This window comes from Cololabis saira, chromosome 12 (assembly GCF_033807715.1).
Source record: "Cololabis saira isolate AMF1-May2022 chromosome 12, fColSai1.1, whole genome shotgun sequence".
Taxonomy (NCBI): domain Eukaryota; kingdom Metazoa; phylum Chordata; class Actinopteri; order Beloniformes; family Belonidae; genus Cololabis; species Cololabis saira.
Window position 1 is genome coordinate 34,509,941 of NC_084598.1, and position 20,159 is coordinate 34,530,099.

Below are 20,159 nucleotides of genomic sequence, written 5' to 3' on the forward strand. Positions count from 1 at the left end.
GTGGGGGAGTGCGGGTGTCTTACCAGGGCCGGCTTTGCTGGTCCTGCCTCCTGGCTTCGGCCTCCGTTCCCCCTCCTTCCCCCCCTACACGATACATACGCACATAGGCGAGGGGTGGGGGGTCCGGGTCGTGGGGGGCATTGTCCCGCGTGGCCCGGCACTCCCCGCCTCACGCTGCCTCTGCGGCGGGGCGCCCCTCTGGTCTTGGAGGGCCACTTTCGTGGGGGCGGGTGCGCCTGCCCACGTCGGCGGCCGGGGCAGCTCTGTCTCTCCGGGCAGGCTGGCCCCCTGCCGGGTGGGGGTCGTTGGCCTGGAGGGTGAGGGCTTCCTGGCCACGTGTCCGGCCCGGACCGGGTGGCCGGGGATTGCCTGGGTCACGGTCCGCCGGCGCGGGATCCCTGGCTGCTTCTTTCCGCGCCGTGGGGGCCCCGCGGTGGGTTGCCTCCCTCCTACTTCTCCCCTCTGTGGGGTTGCTGGTGGCCTGGGTTCCGGGTTGTTCCGTGTCGGCCTCTGGTCTCGCGGGTGGCGGGGTTGCTCCCCCCCCCTCCCCCACTATAGATACACCTCAGGTGGAGCTTTGTTTGGTTTATTACACACACACACGCACGCACGCACGCACGCACGCACGCACGCACGCACGCACACACACACACACACACACACACACACATATAGCCACTCAGTCACATACATATTCACAAACATACACAGCCACACAAGCATATACATACACACACACACACACACAGCCACACAGACATGTACACACACACGTACGAACACACACACACACACACACACACACACACACACACACACACACACACACACACACACACACACACACACACACACACACACACACACACACACGCATGATCATATACATACACGCATACACACACATAGACATACACACTGGCTTGTTCACCTGCATGCTTGCTCTGTAGTTTTTGGGGTTAGGTAGCGGTAGCGGTAGCCTAGCTCAGACTGCGATCAGATCTCAAGATTTGGGTCGATTGCTGTTCATGTTTTGGTCGGCTCCGTGCCGGTTTCGTGTTTTGTTTGTGGTTTTTTGTTGCAGATTTCCAGTGCTTGACGTGTGTCTCCGTGTGTTCCTGCTTCCTGGATCCTGGATGTCGTCACCCCCCCCACCCCACCCCCCCCCCCCCCAAAAAAAAAAAAAAAATCACTGGGTTTGTATGTGTATATTTATGTATGTGTACGCATATGTATGCATATATATATGTATATATATATTAAATATAGTAATAATGCACATATATATACCTTTGATTTCTAAGATCATGGTATCAATCATTAATATGGTTGATACCATGACCAACATTTATTTTGATTATGGTAACCACAATTAGTGTATAGGCCTACTGACTTGCAAACGTAAGTGTGTCGGGGTTTTGGTGTATAGGACCCAGATACAGGAGACAAAGGTGGTAGGATTTCCAAAAATGTAGTTTATTAAACATAAAGCGCTGCTGAGAAGGAATTACAACAAAACAAGAGCCTAAACTTGACAAAACCCCCAAAAACATGGAGGTGGGAGATTGTGAGTGAAGAGATTTCTAACATTCAGTGCAGCACTAAGTTGTTTAAATGAATGCCCGGCGTGGCTTTCTCAGCATCCAGTCCCACTGCACTGTTACTGGTCATGTTTCTGAGTTAAACAAATGTAAATGATGGCAGGACTGCTGGAAACACAGTGGTTCAACACGCCTCCCACAGGTGCACGAATCAGTATCAAAACAATATATTTTGTGCAGTATCCGTGAATGGCAAGGTTTTGATAGAGCTGTACATTTTTGATGCCCAAAACAGATCCAGAATATGATGACAGTCAATCTCCATGGCAACAGCTGTTGCAAAATGATTATGAACCTTTTTAAAGACCTACCATACTTATAATTACATGTTGATTGCGCAATTGTTGGGTGGTAAATGCAACTTGATGGCAAAAAGAGATAAATAAATGATGCTACACATATTTTTTGAATCTTTGAAGGAAAAGTATAATATAGGTGCTTTGAGTTAAAGTTAAAGTCCTATTTTCTCACAGAAAATGGCAGAGTTGAACAAGTTCACTGCTGAGCATCGAGAGGAAACGGGGTCATATTCATGTGCACTATCAGCATTATAACAGCTTTTTGTCACTGTGCATAGCCACAAGTTTTCAATTTATACCTTCACAGAGAGAGCCGTTTCTTGCCATTTGAGGACTATTGACATGCAGAGAGCCCCCATCGCCACTAGGGGGCCCCAAAGCTGAATGTTGTTGGCTGAATGAAAGCGTGTAGAGACAACATATGTTGTATTAGACGCTTTATAAATAAAATTGAATTGAATTGAATGTTTCTGAGTTAAACAAATGTAAATGATGGCAGGACTGGTGGAAACACAGTCGTTTAACACGCCTCGCTCAGGTGCACGAATCAGTATCAAATAAATATATTTTGTGCAGTATCCGTGAATTGCAAGGTTTTGATAGAGCTGTACATTTTTGATGCCCAAAACAGATCCAGAATATGATGACAGTTAATCTCCATGGCAACAGCTGTTGCAAAATGATTATGAACCTTTTTAAAGACCTACCATACTAATAATTACATGTTGATTGTGCAATTGTTGTGTGGTAAATGCAACTTGATGGCAAAAAGAAATAAATAAATGATGCTACACATTTTTTTTTAATCTTTGAAAGTCAGGAAAAGTATAATATAGGTGCTTTGAGTTAAAGTTAAAGTCCTATTTTCTCAGAGAAAATGGCAGAGTTGAACAAGTTCAATGCTGGGGGACGGTGTACCGGAGCCTCCCGCCAGCTCTGAGGCCTCCAGCCAACTCATCGTCCAGCAGGTCCGGACAGTCGATCAAGACGGGAACCTGAAGGTGGTCTACCCGTCAAAGACAGACCTCTCCAACGACATCAGCAACTTAACAGTCATTTGGTAGTCGGGCTTTGGGTTTCTTCACAATGTTTATCCACTGACAGGCAACACAAAATAATTTTAATGAGTTAACCGTTTGACTTTGAGTGTGTACTTTTTTTAATGCAAACATCATCATCTAACAGTTAACTGAAGAAGATAATTGTTTTTTTTTGCCTGAGAGCATTGAACGTCCCAGATTGACTTTATTTTTGCATCATTTAAAGCTGAACGATGTTGGTTAGCTTTTTTGTAACGTTAACTCACTAAATTGAACATGTCATTAAATTGTAATTCTGCAAAAAAAGTTTAATTTACAAACCTTTTAAAATTTGCAGTTCTTTCTTTAAACATGCATAGATAATGTCTGATGAGCATTTAATAAATGCGGTTGATTTCACTGGCTGGGGATATTTTCGTTTTGTTTTAGGAGTCAAGGAGTTCAAAAGAGAAGAAATGGACCCAATACATTCTTCCACAGCTTTTATTTCACAAGTGGTTTGTTTGGGTTTACAATCATTAAGAAGAAAGGAATGATTTATATTTATGCTGGAAAGGAAACTTGTAACATTATTATGCACTTCTAACACTTGTCCAGTCAGTAGAGAACGTAAGGTTGTATGTTTGTGCTATGATTTAATTTCAGCATGTTGCTTAAAAACCACTCTGGAGCATCTACAGAATCTACTAAACAATAGAAAAATCTTACATTTCAAGCAAATATATATTCATGTGCACTATCAGCATTATAACAGCTTTTTTTCACAGTGCATAGCCACAAGTTTTCAATTTATACCTTCACAGAGAGCCGTTTCTTGCCATTTGAGGACTATTGACATGCAGAGAGCCCCTATCGCCACTAGGGGGCCCCAAAGCTGAATGCTGTCTGCAGGGACGTTGTTGACAGCTCCGGCCACCTAACAAATTTGGGTATAACCACCACACTTTCACCCTCACTCTCACATATGCTGCAACATTAATTTGCATATGAATAAAGGGTTTTGTTTTGCCAATCTTGACACTAACCCATCATATATTTGCAGACAGTTGTAGAAAAGAAGAAAAGGTAACAATCACAACCGAGGCAGTGTAACCGAGGCAGTGTAACCGACGGCGTAACTCCAAGTCCACTCACTAAACAATGTTTAGCTAAAAACATACAGTATATATCTGAGTCTGTGTCATAAATCTGTTATGATGTTAACTTGGCAGTCAAACCTAACCGTGACTATCAAAATAACTCCTTGAAAATAAATGTAAGATATAAGAATAAAATAAGGCCCAATGACGAGCTTGGATAAGTCAGTTCAGCTTTATTTATATAGAAATAAATCAGGAAGAATTTCATCTCAAGCACATGATTAAATTAAAAATCATTGGACGTTGCCGTCAAACAGTGACGTCTGTCACCAGGCAGGATGGGAATGATTGATGGGTGTTCATCACTCATGTTTATTTTATATTGTTGTGAGGTGTCAGAATTAATTTGCTGTGAAAGTTGTGTTGTTACTTACATGCTTTAAAGTAAACTGTATTAAGAAAAATTATTTTTTTCATGTCCTATAGAGGATTTTTTTTTCTTTTTTATATTAACTTTTTTTTGTCACTTATCTTTACTGAGTAGCTCAATTTAAGACGTTAAAATGTGAAATGAGAGATTATCATGACTGTAGCCTCTTGAAGTCTAACAGACTGGCATGTTCGTGGATCATCTCATGGATTATCTCCATCATCGTTGGTAAACTATTACCAATGAAACTTGCTCAGGAGCCCATGATAAGGGTTATAATAAGCCAATTTACAAGTGTAAGCCACCTCGAGGTACTTGTATGTGTCTGAACAGGGATCCTTAAACACTGAGTTGCTAGCTGGGATTTTGCAGTCTTGTTTCCCGTTACACCTGTGGGCATAAATGAAAATAGGTCAGTAAATGTTGCCAGCGGGAAATGCTTCACTTAATGTGGAATTCATGATTGTCGTATGTGTCATCTTAAACACTGTGAGCTTTTGTTTCCTGTAATTTACAAAGTGAACTCTGCAAGAAATGATGTTCTTTTATACTGCATCAGTGAAAACAGACCCTCCCTTTACCTTGCAGCAACTTCTTTAGCGGGGTTGGAGCAGTTGACGTTCATAGTCTCGGACCCCGGTTTCTGATAAGAGCAGGTGGTCTGGTCACGACGTCCATAATCTGCACCGTAGACGGAGATAACCTGGCCTTTCCCTGAAGAAGAGAGGGAGATTGTGGCTTTGTCAGAAAAACTAAAGTAGGTGTGCTCGCGTCTGTAACATTGAGCCATTCTGAATGCTTCTTCTTACCACACGTCAACCATGCAAGAGAGTTCTGACACACAATGAGATGAGCTGTAGAAATAAATAACATGTTTTTAACGTTAAATCTCACAATCAAGTCAGTGTATAACTTAATGTATTAGATCAAGTAGAAACATGTTACTGACTCGCTGACAGGCATTGGTAGATGGTTTTAAGATACTTGGAGATGCCTTGACAGGGATCATTCTCATTCACCAAAGTCATGTTGAACTCACACGATTTAAGGCCATCGCACCTGTTGCAATGAGATGAAGAGTACAGAAGTGCATTGTAAAAATTAAAACATAATGTGGTGCTGTTTAAATATTTAGCAGAAATCTTTATTGATTACACTCAATGTATCTAAGCATTAAAAAAACAATAAAAAAAAGTACACAGGACACCCTAGGCCGGAGGTCAATGATCGACTTTGTTGTCGTTTCATCTGACCTTCGGCCGCATGTCTTGGACACTCGGGTGAAGAGAGGGGCTGAGCTGTCAACTGATCACCACCTGGTGGTGAGTTGGATGCGCTGGCGGAGGGAGAGGTTGGACAGACCGGGCAGACCCAAACGGATTGTGAGGGTCTGTTGGGAACGTCTGGCTGAGCCCTCTGTCAGGGACATCTTCAACTCCCACCTCCGGGAGAGCTTCTCTCGGATCCCGGGGGAGGCGGGGGACATCGAGTCCGAGTGGACCATGTTCTCTGCCTCCATTGTCAACGCGGCGGCTCGAAGCTGCGGACGCAAGGTCTCCGGTGCCTGTCGTGGCGGCAATCCTAGAACCCGGTGGTGGACACCGGAAGTACAGGATGCCGTCAGACTGAAGAAGGAGTCCTACCGGGCTATGTTGGCCGGTGGGACTCCTGACGCAGTAGATAGGTACCGGCAGGCCAAGCGGGCCGCGGCTCGGGCAGTCTTGGAGGCAAAAACTCAGGTCTGGGAGGAGTTCGGGGAGGCCATGGAGGAGGACTTTCGGTCGGCCTCGAGGAAATTCTGGAGGACCGTTCGGCGCCTCAGAAGGGGGAAGCAGTACTCTGCCGGCACCATTTATGGTGCTGGTGGGGAGCTGTTGACCTCGACTGGGGACATTGTCGGACGGTGGAAGGAATACTTTGAGGATCTCCTTAACCCGACTGACATGCCTTCCACTGAGGAAGCAGAGGGTTGGGGCTCGGAGGCGTGCTCATCCATCACCCAAGCCGAGGTCACCGAGGTGGTTCGTAAGCTCCTCGGTGGCCGGGCACCGGGGGTGGATGAGATTCGCCCTGAGTACCTCAAGTCTCTGGATGTCGTAGGGCTGTCTTGGCTGACACGCCTCTGCGACATTGCATGGAGGAAGGGGACAGTACCACTGGGGTGGCAAACCGGGGTGGTGGTCCCTCTGTTTAAAAAGGGGGACCGGAGAGTGTGTTCCAACTACAGGGGGATCACACTTCTCAGCCTCCCGGGGAAAGTCTACGCCAGGGTACTGGAGAGGAGATTACGGCCGATAGTCGAACCTCGGATTCAGGAGGAACAATGCGGTTTTCGTCCCGGTCGTGGAACACTGGACCAGCTCTATACCCTCCGCAGGGTGCTCGAGGGTTCATGGGAATTTGCCCAACCAGTCTACATGTGCTTTGTGGATCTGGAGAAGGCATTTGACCGTGTCCCTCGTGCCATTCTGTGGGGGGTGCTGAGTGAGTATGGAGTCCGGGGCCCTCTACTAAGGGCTGTCCGGTCTCTGTATGATCGAAGCAGGAGTCTGGTTCGCATTGCCGGCAGTAAGTCAGACTTGTTCCCGGTGCATGTTGGACTCCGGCAGGGCTGCCCTTTGTCACCGGTCCTGTTCATAATTTTTATGGACAGGATTTCTAGGCGCAGCCAGGGGCCGGAGGGGGTACGGTTTGGGAACCTCAGGATTTCATCTCTGCTTTTTGCAGATGATGTTGTCCTGTTGGCTTCATCAGACCGGGACCTCCAGCATGTGCTGGGGCGGTTTGCGGCCGAGTGCGACGCGGCAGGGATGAGAATCAGCACCTCCAAGACCGAGGCCATGGTTCTCGACCGGAAAAGGGTGGCATGCCTTCTCCGGGTGGGTGGAGAAGTCCTGCCTCAGGTGGAGGAGTTCAAGTATCTCGGGATCTTGTTCACGAGTGAGGGAACAATGGAGCGTGAGATTGACAGGCGGATCGGTGCAGCGTCCGCAGTAATGCGGTCGATGTACTGGACCGTCGTGGTGAAGAGGGAGCTGAGTCGAAAGGCGAAGCTCTCGATTTACCGGTCAATCTACGCCCCTACCCTCACCTATGGTCATGAACTTTGGGTAGTGACCGAAAGGACAAGATCGCGGATACAAGCGGCCGAGATGAGTTTCCTCCGCAGGGTGGCTGGACGCTCCCTTAGAGATAGGGTGAGGAGTTCGGTCACCCGGGAGGAGCTCGGAGTCGAGCCGCTACTCCTCCACATTGAGAGGAGTCAGCTGAGGTGGCTTGGGCATCTGTACCGGATGCCTCCTGGACGCCTCCCTAGGGAGGTGTTCCAGGCATGTCCCACCGGGAGGAGACCCCGGGGAAGACCCAGGACACGCTGGAGAGACTATGTCTCTCGGCTGGCCTGGGAACGCCTCGGACTCCCCCCGGAAGAGCTGGAGGAAGTGTCTGGGGTGAGGGAAGTCTGGGCATCCCTGCTGAGGCTGCTGCCCCCGCGACCCGGTAACGGATAAAGCGGGAGAAGATGACTGACATGATGACTGACTAAAAAAAAGTAGTAGTGTTGAATAAAACCTGCTGTTATGTATCCAGATTATGTAATATAAATATAATCGTGCTTTAGTAATGGTAATAATATTAGGAGAGATTAATGAGGTAACTTGCATAGAATCTTTCCCCACTTCATCGGCCTAACGCCAACCACCTGGCTGTGAGACGGTGAACACTGGGACAATTACAATTTGACTCAGTTCCTGCAGTAAACCAGAATAGTCCTATGTAAAATACAAGGTTTACCTGTCCTTGACGATGTCGACAATTCCATCTTGGGAGCATCGAGTATTGGAGAGCTGTTTTGAAGACCTGCCCTCACTGCAGGTCTCACGGTCGTCACGACCATACAGCGCTGACTTCACAACGATGACTCCAGAACCTGTTACACACCAAAGGACCAAGTAAGTGAAAAAGGGGGGACTTTAGATCATCGTTTCCCAACTCTGTTCTTCATGGCACACTGTCCTGCATGTTCTACACGTTTCCTTGCTTCAATGCACTCGGATCCAAATGACTTTCATGACAATCTGATGATGATCCATTTTTCTGAATCAGGTGTGTTGATGCAGGATGACATCTAAAACACACAGGAGAGTGTGCCCTGAGGAGCAGGGTTGGGAAACACTGCCTTAAATTATAATTTATTCGAATTACTATCTTAGCATGAGAGAAATCATGGGGAACAGTGAGGCCAGACAGAATGGTTATTGTGTAACAAACAGAATGTTAAACCATTCAAATGTACTTACTGCATTGCAAACGATGGACGTTGCCGGAGCCATCGCAGGTTATGGCTTTCTCTGTGGAAAGTCGGTCTACTAAAATAACAAAAATCCGAACATAAGTTACATTTAATGTGCTTGTGCTGTATGTATGACATAAATCAAGCATTTTCTCATCTACCTGGAAACCAGGCCAAGCAAGCGGCCGCAAGCGCTGGAAAAGAAGAAACACGTGTAAGAGATGTATAATATCTACAACTGGCCGGCCTTCCTGATACATTTCCTCCTCGTTTAAACAGATGTAACAAATTTGGTGCCATTGTCACATACAGACATTGTAAATTCCTCTAAAATCTCACGCTCTGTAAACTAGTGTATTGTTCTAGTCAGGATTCCTTTCTATACTCACACAGTGCAGTGGTGAGTCTGAAGAGCAGCATGGTTGTAGATGATCCCGTCTTGAGAGAAAGATGAAACTGATGCCGACAGAGAAGGAAGTGCTTGTATTTATACTGCTGGGTGAAATGATGACTACACAATCTCCTCATGTGCCCTGAATACCACATTGTTGTAGTGTGCAAACATGATGAAAGGCAAAACTGATGATAATAGCAAAAATAATAAAGATATCTCAAGCATCCACCTCCCATTACCAAGATAATGAGAGGACGGTCAGAGTTGAAGAGTTGTAAATATTATCATAATAGCGCTGGTCCTTTCTCCTTCACATGTGTTTATTCAGGTTAAATTTTCAGTTTTTTGTTTGTTCACCAGTTGTCTAATCTGTTGTCTTTTCTTGTGAGTGCTGACTCTTGTGTTTTGTGACATCTTGTATGTAATTGGAACGGGTCTTTCGAGGCACCTGCAGGTTTCTTCTGTTTGGGAAGGAAAAAGATTAGTTAAGGTATTCATTATATGAAATTATAAACCCGATCTCCACATCCAATACTGATTTACCAGTATCCAATTGCAATTATGCACTAAAAACGGCAAGTATAAGTGTTTTTTTTCTCTGCCCCAGCGGTTCAGGTTTGAATGGAACTGAATTAGAGCTGAAATTGGCTTCAATAAGAACAGCTGCATTGTTTTCTTTAATCAAGCCAAGTTTTTTGTCAAAAGTTAGATATCAGATGTTAAGGTTTTTAATCTCCAGATTTTATTATGGGCTGGCTGTGGTTGATTAGCAGTGCACACAAGATTTGATAAACTTAGGGAATGTATTGGGCAAGCCTTTTTTTTCTGAAGGTTGACTAAGATTTTCTGCAACGTATTAAAACAGGGATGGAAGAAGCTTGCATGTTGGGCCGTGGCTTACCCTGAAATGAGCCATGAGTACACACAGTACTGTGGCCTGGAGCAATCAAAAATCAGTTAGAACTTGCTGCTGTGTTGTTTTCTGGCTGTTGAGGCTGATGATGATTGTGTTTCCAGCAGGGAGGGAAGCGTGGTGGGTGCTGGGGACCGGCTTCTTCCAGCAACAGTTCCAGATGACTCAGGTCGGGCAGGGCTTTTTGTAACGATGGTCTTTCTGGAATCCTGCAACTCTGCATTCATCCGGTCAGAAGAGTTCAGATTTGGGAAGAATTGAGAGAGAGAGGGAGGGAGGCTGGATGAGGTCGCGAAGGGCTTGCTGAGAGGAGACTTTGACACATCTCAAGGTTGAAGCTTTCCTCAGAAGAGTATGGATGAGAATTGATAAGATTTTGACAATTCCAGTTACATTTTCAGTTCTACCTAACAATTAGATTTTTTATCAATTTCCTTACCGATTCTAATGTTTTTTTTAAAAAAAAGGAACAACAAAACATCAATTAGCATCACCAATATAAAATTTTCATAATTAATCAAATAAATATTGTTCTGTAGAAATTAACATAACACAACATAAATTATTCTGTGGCAATTCCACGAGAATGTCCAACATTTTTCTTATAGAAAAGAAGGATATATGAACTGAGCACTCAGCCAGTCCCAAATACAATCAAGTAAAATTCAATCAAACTGTGCATTTTGCAAATTTTCAACTCTAACCCTTTGAGGAAACATCCACTTGGCAAGTATTGACAGTTGACCTGTTGTTGTCTTTCTTACTGAAATGGAACCAGACTTTCAAGCATTTGTATCACTTGGGCGCTGTTGGGCCACAGTTCTATGTGAACATGGGAAGCGTTAATTTGAACTTTATGGCCCAGCTCTGAGGCCTAACTCTGAGCCCAGCCTTGATTTCCTCACAGCTGATCGCATGGTTTGGAACAAAGGATGTAGTAATGATGCAAAGCCAGAGCAGGATTTGCATTTACGGCCCTTCAGTGATAAGGAATAGCCCTCTCATTGGGCATGAACCCCAAACTGCAGGGAGGGGGGGGGGGGCAGTCACAGTCTGGGCTAGCTATAAAGAGCAAGCTCCCCCCTCTCTTTTTCTCTTTTCCTTCCAGGTCTCTTCTACCTCAGACCTGTCCACAGTCCCATGGAGTTCTCTGTGAGCAATGAAGAAGGTCACAGCTCCTATTTTAGCATGAAGAGCTACTAGCTATGGGCTGGCGTCCTCCATGATCGTGACCAAAGAAGCGTCTGTCTGGAGCGCTGCAACGAGTGACCCACGAATGTTCAGATCCCCACATGAGCCGAAAGAGGGACCCTTGCATGCCTCAACGTGAACGCCTTTGGACCGACCTGGAGCTGAAGGAGGCCCATCTGCTGTGCTCATGCTGTACACACCTGTAATCAAAGTATTATTGAAAACATCCCAGTTAAGAATGAGGTAAAATACCTTGGTCTGGTAGTGACTAAAAATATCAATGATAGGTAGAGTGCTAATAATTTACCCAGGTTAAGCGCAATGCCAAAAGTTTTTAACTACTGGTTAACACGTAATCTATCAATACTACAATGTAGGTTGTGCATTGTTGTCGAAAACAGAGGGTCTATCAAAACGTATTTATCCTTGTCATTCAATGTTTACTTCCCCAAAAGTGATAAAGTCATTGTAGCACGGCGAGTGCTACGGGGCCGACCGACAGGACAGAGGACACAGGTTTCAGTGCAGGGACTCTCTCCAGACACACACAAGACACACGTGCAGAACCTTCTCCCAGCAGCAGCAGCCCCTTTCTGCTGTGCAGCCATGACTTATCAAGCCAGGCAGGTTGGAGAGGTTGATTGGGGCCACCTGTGCCCCAATCAACCTGAGTGGCTGCAGCTCCTCCACCCTGCCACACACCCCCATCGCCAACCTCAGGCCGGGGACCATCCGGCCGAGCCAACTCCCCCCCGCCCCCCTCGGAGCGGGAGAGGAAGCCAGGAACCGCAGACTGCGCCTCCGGGCCTTCCCGGTTTGGCCGGCTGACGAGGCCGGTCGGGAGGTCGCCCTCGGCGACGGGCCGACCACAGAGACCGGTCGGGAGGTCGTCCTCGGCGACGGGCCGACCACAGAGACCGGTCGGGCCGACCGCCGAGAACGCCGCTCTCGGGACTGGGCCCAGGGTGGCCTCGGGCCAGACGGCATCCGCGGCGCGTCCAGGACCACCCCCTCCCCGACGCAGCACTGCTCCAGCCACTGGTCCGCCTCTGGAGCTTGCACGTCCAGGACCGCCCAGGCGACCGACGTCTCCGCCTCCAGGATCGGTGCCTCCAGGATCGGCGCCTCCAGGATCGGCGCCTCCAGGATCGGCGCCTCCTCGATCGCCGCCTCCTCCAGGACCGCCGCCTCCTCCAGGACCGCCGCCTCCTCCAGGACCGCCGCCTCCTCCAGGACCGCCTCCTCCTCCAGGACCGCCTCCTCCTCCAGGACCGCCTCCTCCAGGACCGCCTCCTCCAGGACCGCCTCCTCCAGGACAGCCTCCTCCAGGACAGCCTCCTCCAGGACAGCCTCCTCCAGGACCGGCGCCTCCAGGACCGCCGAGGGCCTCCCTAGACGGTCCCGCGCCGCTCGCCTCACGTACGGGCACGTGAAGGAAAAGGAGTCGTCGTCCTCCGAGGACCGCCCTGGACAGTCCAGCACCCCTCGCCGCACGTCCGGGTAGCTGAAGGTGAAGGGGTGGTCCTCTGCGAGCAGAGTAGGCGGGCGACCCCACCCTGCCGGCTGCTGCGCTGCCAGCATCTCCAGCGCTGCAGTCTGCCGCTCCGCCTGGCTCCGGATCAGGGCCGCCAGGTCTGCCAGTTTCTGTGCCAGTGCCTCCATCCTGTCGGGCCCCACGTTGGGTGCCAGTGTAGCACGGCGAGTGCTACGGGGCCGACCGACAGGACAGAGGACACAGGTTTCAGTGCAGGAACTCCGTTTATTTTCTCCAGACACACCCAAGACACACGTGCAGAACGTTCTCCCAGCAGCAGCAGCCCCTTTCTGCTGTGCAGCCATGACTTATCAAGCCAGGCAGGGTGGAGAGGTTGATTAATTGATTAATTTTTAATCGTTGTCCTTACACTAAATTTAATTAAAAAGGTTATATATTAAAGTTACTTACATTTATATTCCTCCTTCTCCCTCTCCACAGTGCAATTAGTCCTTTCTGCCTTCAAATCACATCACTGTCCGATTGCAGCTGTTTTCTCAATAAAGCTTTGAGAAAAAAAAAGAAAAAAGCGCTGCCCGGCCAGGCCGCATTGCATTCTGGGATATACTAGGCAAGCTAGACTGGCCTGATGCATGCTGCAGATTTTTTTCCAAATCAGTAAAACATCCGGGTATTTTTCGCACACTGCAGATTTCCTTCTGTTCCCCCTCTGGCAGCTCCGAGGACCCGGGTTCCCCCTCTGGCAGCTCCGAGGACCCGGGTTCCCCCTCTGGCAGCTCCGAGGAACCTCTGTCCCCCAAAGCCGGCTCCCCGCATCCTGTCTGCCCCGAAGCCGGCTCCCCGCATCCCGTCTGCCCCGAAGCCGGCTCCCCGCATCCCGTCTGCCCCAAAGCTGGCTCCCCGTATCCTGTTTGCTCCGCCCAGACGGCGACCCCGCGAACTGTCTCGCCGGTCGGGCCGGCCTCGAGGGCGACCCCCCGAACTGTCTGCCCGGTCCCGAGGACGGCCCCCAGAACTTTGGCCGTGTGTTGGCCTTTGTGTGTCCTTCAATAATTATTAATAATTAATAAAGAAGATTATTTATCATATTGAATTATCAAAATGAATTAATCAAAATAGGGCACCACCTGTATAAAATAAGCACAAACAACTTCTCTCATTCAAATTAATCAGAATTTATTCACACAAGTGTCCAAAGGAGGATAAAACAACACTTAGGATAAATTCTGAGTGTGTGTGTGCGTGCGTGCGTGCGTGCGTGCGTGCGTGCGTGCGTGCGTGCGTGCGTGCGTGCGTGCGTGCGTGCGTGCGTGCGTGTGTGTCTCGCGATTGCTATTCATACAGTGGTGAGGCAAAAGAAAAGATGGTTGACAAAGTCACGTGGTGTCTGAGTCACGTGAGACTCAGACACCACGTGACTGGACAAGATTTTGTCTCATCCAGTGAAAACAAACTTGGAAGTTTTATGACCAAGATAAGAGTGTGCGTGCGTGTCGGGGTTAGTAGGAGAGGATGAGAAGAGAAAAGTAAAACCCAAGACACTAGAAATATTTCTCACTACCAGAAAACCAAGTTCTTCTGATGTTTCCCACACATAGACGCACCAATGTGGAACTGACTTCACACGTGCGCTCTGGTCATTTAACTGGGAAATGAGGAAGTTTGTTTTCAGTTGTGGAAGAACATGTCACCAAAATCCAGCAACGTAGACAAACGATGCAAGGGTCCCTCTTTTGGCTCATCTGGGCTCGGAACATTCGTGGGTCACTCGTTGTAGCGCTCCAGACAGACGCTTCTTCGGTCACGATCATGGAGGAGGCCGGCCCGTAGCTAGTAGCTCTCAGTGTTGGGACTAACGCGTTATTTAGTAACGCGTTACAGTAACGCCGTTAGTTTTGCGGTAACTAATACTCTAACGCATTACTTTTTAAATTCAGTAACCAAACGGTGCATTGTTCCATTATTTCTGGCTACAGTGAAGCTTTTTTTCACCACACGCAGAGACCAGAGGAAACGTAGAGTGTGTGCATTCAAAAACATGAGCGGTCATGAGACAAGAGACGGCGAGTTTCGCAGCGTGGAGATATTGTCATTACAGTAATCCCTGGTTTTTCGCAGGGGTTACGTTCCAAAAAGAACCCGTGATAAGTGAAATTCTTTTTACTATTATTATAGAAGGCTTCAAATTGCGGAGATCAGCACCGCCTCGCACGTATTCCACTGCTCTTCTGAGCCGCTGCATCCCGACTCTGTACTAGCGTCTTTTTCTCCTAAAGCCCGCGGTGCAGGTGTGTTTTTTCGAGAGAAAAAATAGTTATGGGTCGTTGTTGTCGCTCTTTTTTCTTCTGGGCAAAAAGATTTTTATAAACCGACATGCCACCATTGGTTATATTTGAGACTAATAAACGATTCATCAAAGGGTCCCGTTCTTGAGCTGCTGCTGAAGCTCATTGGTCATTCTCAGCTTGTTGCTAAGCGACCAACGTTATTGACACAGGAAGTGAAGAAGCGGGGAGACTGTTTAGAATGCAGAACACGATGCACAATGCAAATCCATACATTACCATGCTGAAATGAGGGCTAGAGGGGCATTCAATGGGAGCATTTAAAATAATGTTTTTATTTAAAGTAACTAAAAAGTTACTTTTCATAGTAACGCATTACTTTTTGGTCTAACTAACTGAGTTACATTTTAATGAAGTAACTAGTAATGGTAACTAGTTACTATTTTTCAGTAACTAGCACAACACTGGTAGCTCTTCCTGCTAAAATAGTTCCCTGGGACCCTGGGAGCAAGAGTGGAGGAAAAAGAAAAGAGAAGAGAAGAGAAGAGAACAATAGAGAGGGGGGAGTCTGCTCTTTATATTTATATTTATTTATAAGGACCGCGGCCCCTCCTGCGGTTTGGGGTCCATGCCCAATGAGAGTGCTCTCCCTTATCACTGAAGGGCCGTAAATGAGAACTGGGCCTTAAAGTTCAAATTAAGGCTTCCCATGTTCATGTAGAACTGTGGCCCAACAGATACAAATGGAATGTTGTTATCAAATGATGACTTCATGAGGAAGTATAAGTTAAACGTTTTATGTAATGATTATAACAAGGTCTGTAAAGCAATTCCCATACCTTTACTTATCACTGTTTAGCCTTCGAGAGGTCTCATCGGATCAACTAAATAAAACACTGGTGAAAAGAGGTTCCCACCTGAAGACACCTAGTTATTTTTTTTTTTTTTTTTTTAAAAGATATCTGCAGTTTCAGCAAGGATAATCACTGTATCCGTGCCTCGGGGATTCAAAGGGACATGTGATATCATTCCCATCCATCACCAACAATAAGAAAACCAAGGTGCCAACATTTATTTTGATTATGGTAACCACAATTAGTGTATACTGACTTGCAAATGTAAGTGTGTCGGGGTTTGGGTGTATAAGACCCAGATACAGGAGACAAAGGTGGTAGGATTTCCAAAAATGTAGTTTATTAAACATAAAGCGCTGCTGAGAAGGAATTACAACAAAACAAGAGCCTAAACTTGACAAAACCCCCAAAAATATGGAGGTGGGAGATTGTGATTGAAGAGATTTCTTTTTTTTAAAGATTTTTTATGGGCTCTAGTGGCCCTTTATTGAGATGCAGACTGGAAAGGGGTAGAGAGAGAACGGGGAAGACACGCAGCAAAGGTGCGGGGGCTGGATTCGAACCCGCGACCGCTGCAGGAGGAGGACTGTAGCCTCAGTATATGAGCCGCCGCTTAACCCACTGCGCCACCGAGCAGCACTGATTGAAGAGATTCTAACATTCAGTGCAGCACTAAGTTGCCGTGAATGGCAAGGTTTTGATAGAGCTGTACATTTTTGATGGCCAAAACAGATCCAGAATATGATGACAGTCAATCTCCATGGCAACAGCTGTTGCAAAATGATTATGAACCTTTTTAAAGACCTACCATACTAACAATTACATGTTGATTGCGCAATTGTTGTGTGGTAAATGCAACTTTATGGCAAAAAGAAATAAATAAATGATGCTACACATTTTTTTTGAATCTTTGAAAGTCAGGAAAAGTATAATATAGGTGCTTTGAGTTAAAGTTAAAGTCCTATTTTCTCAGAGAAAATGGCAGAGTTGAACAAGTTCACTGCTGGGGGACGGTGTACCGGAGCCTCCCGCCAGCTCTGAGACCTCCAGCCAACTCATCGTCCAGCAGGTCCGGACAGTCGATCAAGACGTGAACCTGAAGGTGGTCTACCCGTCAAAGACAGACCTCTCCAACGACATCAGCAACTTAACAGTCATTTGGTAGTCGGGCTTTGGGTTTCTTCACAATGTTTATCCACTGACAGGCAACACAAAATCATTTTAATGAGTTAACCGTTTGACTTTGAGTGTGTACTTTTTTTAATGCAAACATCATCATCTAACAGTTAACTGAAGAAGATAATTGTTTTTTTTTTGCCTGAGAGAATTGAACGTCCCAGATTGACTTTATTTTTGCATCATTTAAAGCTGAACGATGTTGGTTAGCTTTTTTGTAACGTTAACTCACTAAATTGAACATGTCATTAAATTGTAATTCTGCAAAAAAAGTTTAATTTACAAACCTTTTAAAATTTGCAGTTCTTTCTTTAAACATGCATAGATAATGTCTGATGAGCATTTAATAAATGCGGTTGATTTCACTGGCTGGGGATATTTTCATTTTGTTTTAGGAGTCAAGGAGTTCAAAAGAGAAGAAATGGACCCAATACATTCTTCCATAGCTTTTATTTCACAAGTGGTTTGTTTGGGTTTACAATCATTAAGAAGAAAGGAATGATTTATATTTATGCTGGAAAGGAAACTTGTAACATTATTATGCACTTCTAACACTTGTCCAGTCAGTAGAGAACGTAAGGTTGTATGTTTGTGCTATGATTTAATTTCAGCATGTTGCTTAAAAACCACTCTGGAGCATCTACAGAATCTACTAAACAATAGAAAATCTTACATTTCAAGCAAATATATATTCATGTGCACTATCAGCATTATAACAGCTTTTTTTCACAGTGCATAGCCACAAGTTTTCAATTTATACCTTCACACAGAGCCGTTTCTTGCCATTTGAGGACTATTGACATGCAGAGAGCCCCTATCGCCACTAGGGGGCCCCAAAGCTGAATGTTGTCTGCAGGGACGTTGTTGACAGTTCCGGCCACCTAACAAATTTGGGTATAACCACCACACTTTCACCCTCACTCTCACATATGCTGCAACATTAATTTGCATATGAAGAAAGGGTTTTGTTTTGCCAATCTTGACACTAACCCATCATATATTTGCAGACAGTTGTAGAAAAGAAGAAAAGGTAACAATCACAACCGAGGCAGTGTAACCGAGGCAGTGTAACCGACGGCGTAACTCCAAGTCCACTCACTAAACAATGTTTAGCTAAAAACATACAGTATATATCTGAGTCTGTGTCATAAATCTGTTATGATGTTAACTTGACAGTCAAACCTAACCGTGACTATCAAAATAACTCCTTGAAAATAAATGTAAGATATAAGAATAAAATAAGGCCCAATGACGAGCTTGGATAAGTCAGTTCAGCTTTATTTATATAGAAATAAATCAGGAAGAGTTTCATCTCAAGCACATGATTAAATTAAAAATCATTGGACGTTGCCGTCAAACAGTGACGTCTGTCACCAGGCAGGATGGGAATGATTGATGGGTGTTCATCACTCCTGTTTATTTTATATTGTTGTGAGGTGTCAGAATTAATTTGCTGTGAAAGTTGTGTTGTTACTTACATGCAGACATATAGAGGATTTTTTTTTCTTTTTTATATTAACTTTTTTTTGTCACTTATCTTTACTGAGTAGCTCAATTTAAGACGTTAAAATGTGAAATGAGAGATTATCATGACTGTAGCCTCTTGAAGTCTAACAGACTGGCATGTTCGTGGATCATCTCATGGATTATCTCCATCATCGTTGGTAAACTATTACCAATGAAACTTGCTCAGGAGCCCATGATAAGGGTTATAATAAGCCAATTTACAAGTGTAAGACACCTCAAGGTACTTGTATGTGTCTGAACAAGGATCTTTAAACACTGAGTTGCTAGCTGGGATTTTGCAGTCTTGTTTCCCGTTACACCTGTGGGCATAAATGAAAATAGGTCAGTAAATGTTGCCAGCGGGAAATGCTTCACTTAATGTGGAATTCATGATTGTCGTATGTGTCATCTTAAACGCTGTGAGCTTTTGTTTCCTGTAATTTACAAAGTGAACTCTGCAAGAAATGATGTTCTTTTATATACTGCATCAGTGAAAACAGACCCTCCCTTACCTTGCAGCAACTTCTTTAGCGGGGTTGGAGCAGTTGACGTTCATAGTCTCGGACCCCGGTTTCTGATAAGAGCAGGTGGTCCGGTCACGACGTCCATAATCTGCACCGTAGACGGAGATAACCTGGCCTTTCCCTGAAGAAGAGAGGGAGATTGTGGCTTTGTCAGAAAAACTAAAGTAGTTGTGCTCGCGTCTGTAACATTGAGCCATTCTGAATGCTTCTTCTTACCACACGTCAACCATGCGAGAGAGTTCTGACACACAATGAGATGAGCTGTGGAAATAAATAACATGTTTTTAACGTTAAATCTCACAATCAAGTCAGTGTATAACTTAATGTATTAGATCAAGTAGAAACATGTTACTGACTCGCTGACAGGCATTGGTAGATGGTTTTAAGATACTTGGAGATGCCTTGACAGGGATCATTCTCATTCACCAAAGTCATGTTGAACTCACACGATTTAAGGCCATCGCACCTGTTGCAATGAGATGAAGAGTACAGAAGTGCATTGTAAAAATTAAAACATAATGTGGTGCTGTTTAAATATTTAGCAGAAATCTTTATTGATTACACTCAATGTATCTAAGCATTAAAAAAACAATAAAAAAAAGTAGTAGTGTTGAATAAAACCTGCTGTTATGTATCCAGATTATGTAATATAAATATAATCGTGCTTTAGTAATGGTAATAATATTAGGAGAGATTAATGAGGTAATCTTGCATAGAATCTTTCCCCACTTCATCGGCCTAACGCCAACAACCTGGCTGTGAGACGGTGAACACTGGGACAATTACAATTTGACTCAGTTCCTGCTGTAAACCAGAATAGTCCTATGTAAAATACAAGGTTTACCTGTCCTTGACGATGTCGACAATTCCGTCTTGGGAGCATCGAGTATTGGAGAGCTGTTTTGAAGACCTGCCCTCACTGCAGGTCTCACGGTCGTCACGACCATACAGCGCTGACTTCACAACGATGACTCCAGAACCTGTTACACACCAAAGGACCAAGTAAGTTAAAAAGGGGGGACTTTAGATCATCGTTTCCCAACTATGTTCTTCATGGCACACTGTCCTGCATGTTCTACAC

General features: G+C 45.6%; 1 protein-coding gene across 1 annotated transcript in view; it reads right to left on the minus strand.

Annotated features, from left to right (window-relative positions):
- The window catches only part of LOC133456406 (uncharacterized), a 38,481-nt gene that overhangs the window by 15,013 nt on the left and 3,309 nt on the right, over window positions 1–20,159 (minus strand). The window contains exons 2-14 of the mRNA XM_061734882.1: window positions 19,923–20,058; window positions 19,435–19,544; window positions 19,295–19,339; window positions 19,067–19,199; window positions 18,777–18,874; window positions 16,892–16,979; window positions 12,636–12,901; window positions 8,748–8,816; window positions 8,242–8,377; window positions 5,399–5,508; window positions 5,259–5,303; window positions 5,031–5,163; window positions 4,690–4,839 (exon numbers count right to left, since the gene is read on the minus strand). Of these exons, the coding sequence (XP_061590866.1) occupies window positions 4,690–4,839; window positions 5,031–5,163; window positions 5,259–5,303; window positions 5,399–5,508; window positions 8,242–8,377; window positions 8,748–8,816; window positions 12,636–12,901; window positions 16,892–16,979; window positions 18,777–18,874; window positions 19,067–19,199; window positions 19,295–19,339; window positions 19,435–19,544; window positions 19,923–20,058 (1,519 nt within the window). The remainder of the gene's footprint in view (window positions 1–4,689; window positions 4,840–5,030; window positions 5,164–5,258; window positions 5,304–5,398; window positions 5,509–8,241; window positions 8,378–8,747; window positions 8,817–12,635; window positions 12,902–16,891; window positions 16,980–18,776; window positions 18,875–19,066; window positions 19,200–19,294; window positions 19,340–19,434; window positions 19,545–19,922; window positions 20,059–20,159) is intronic.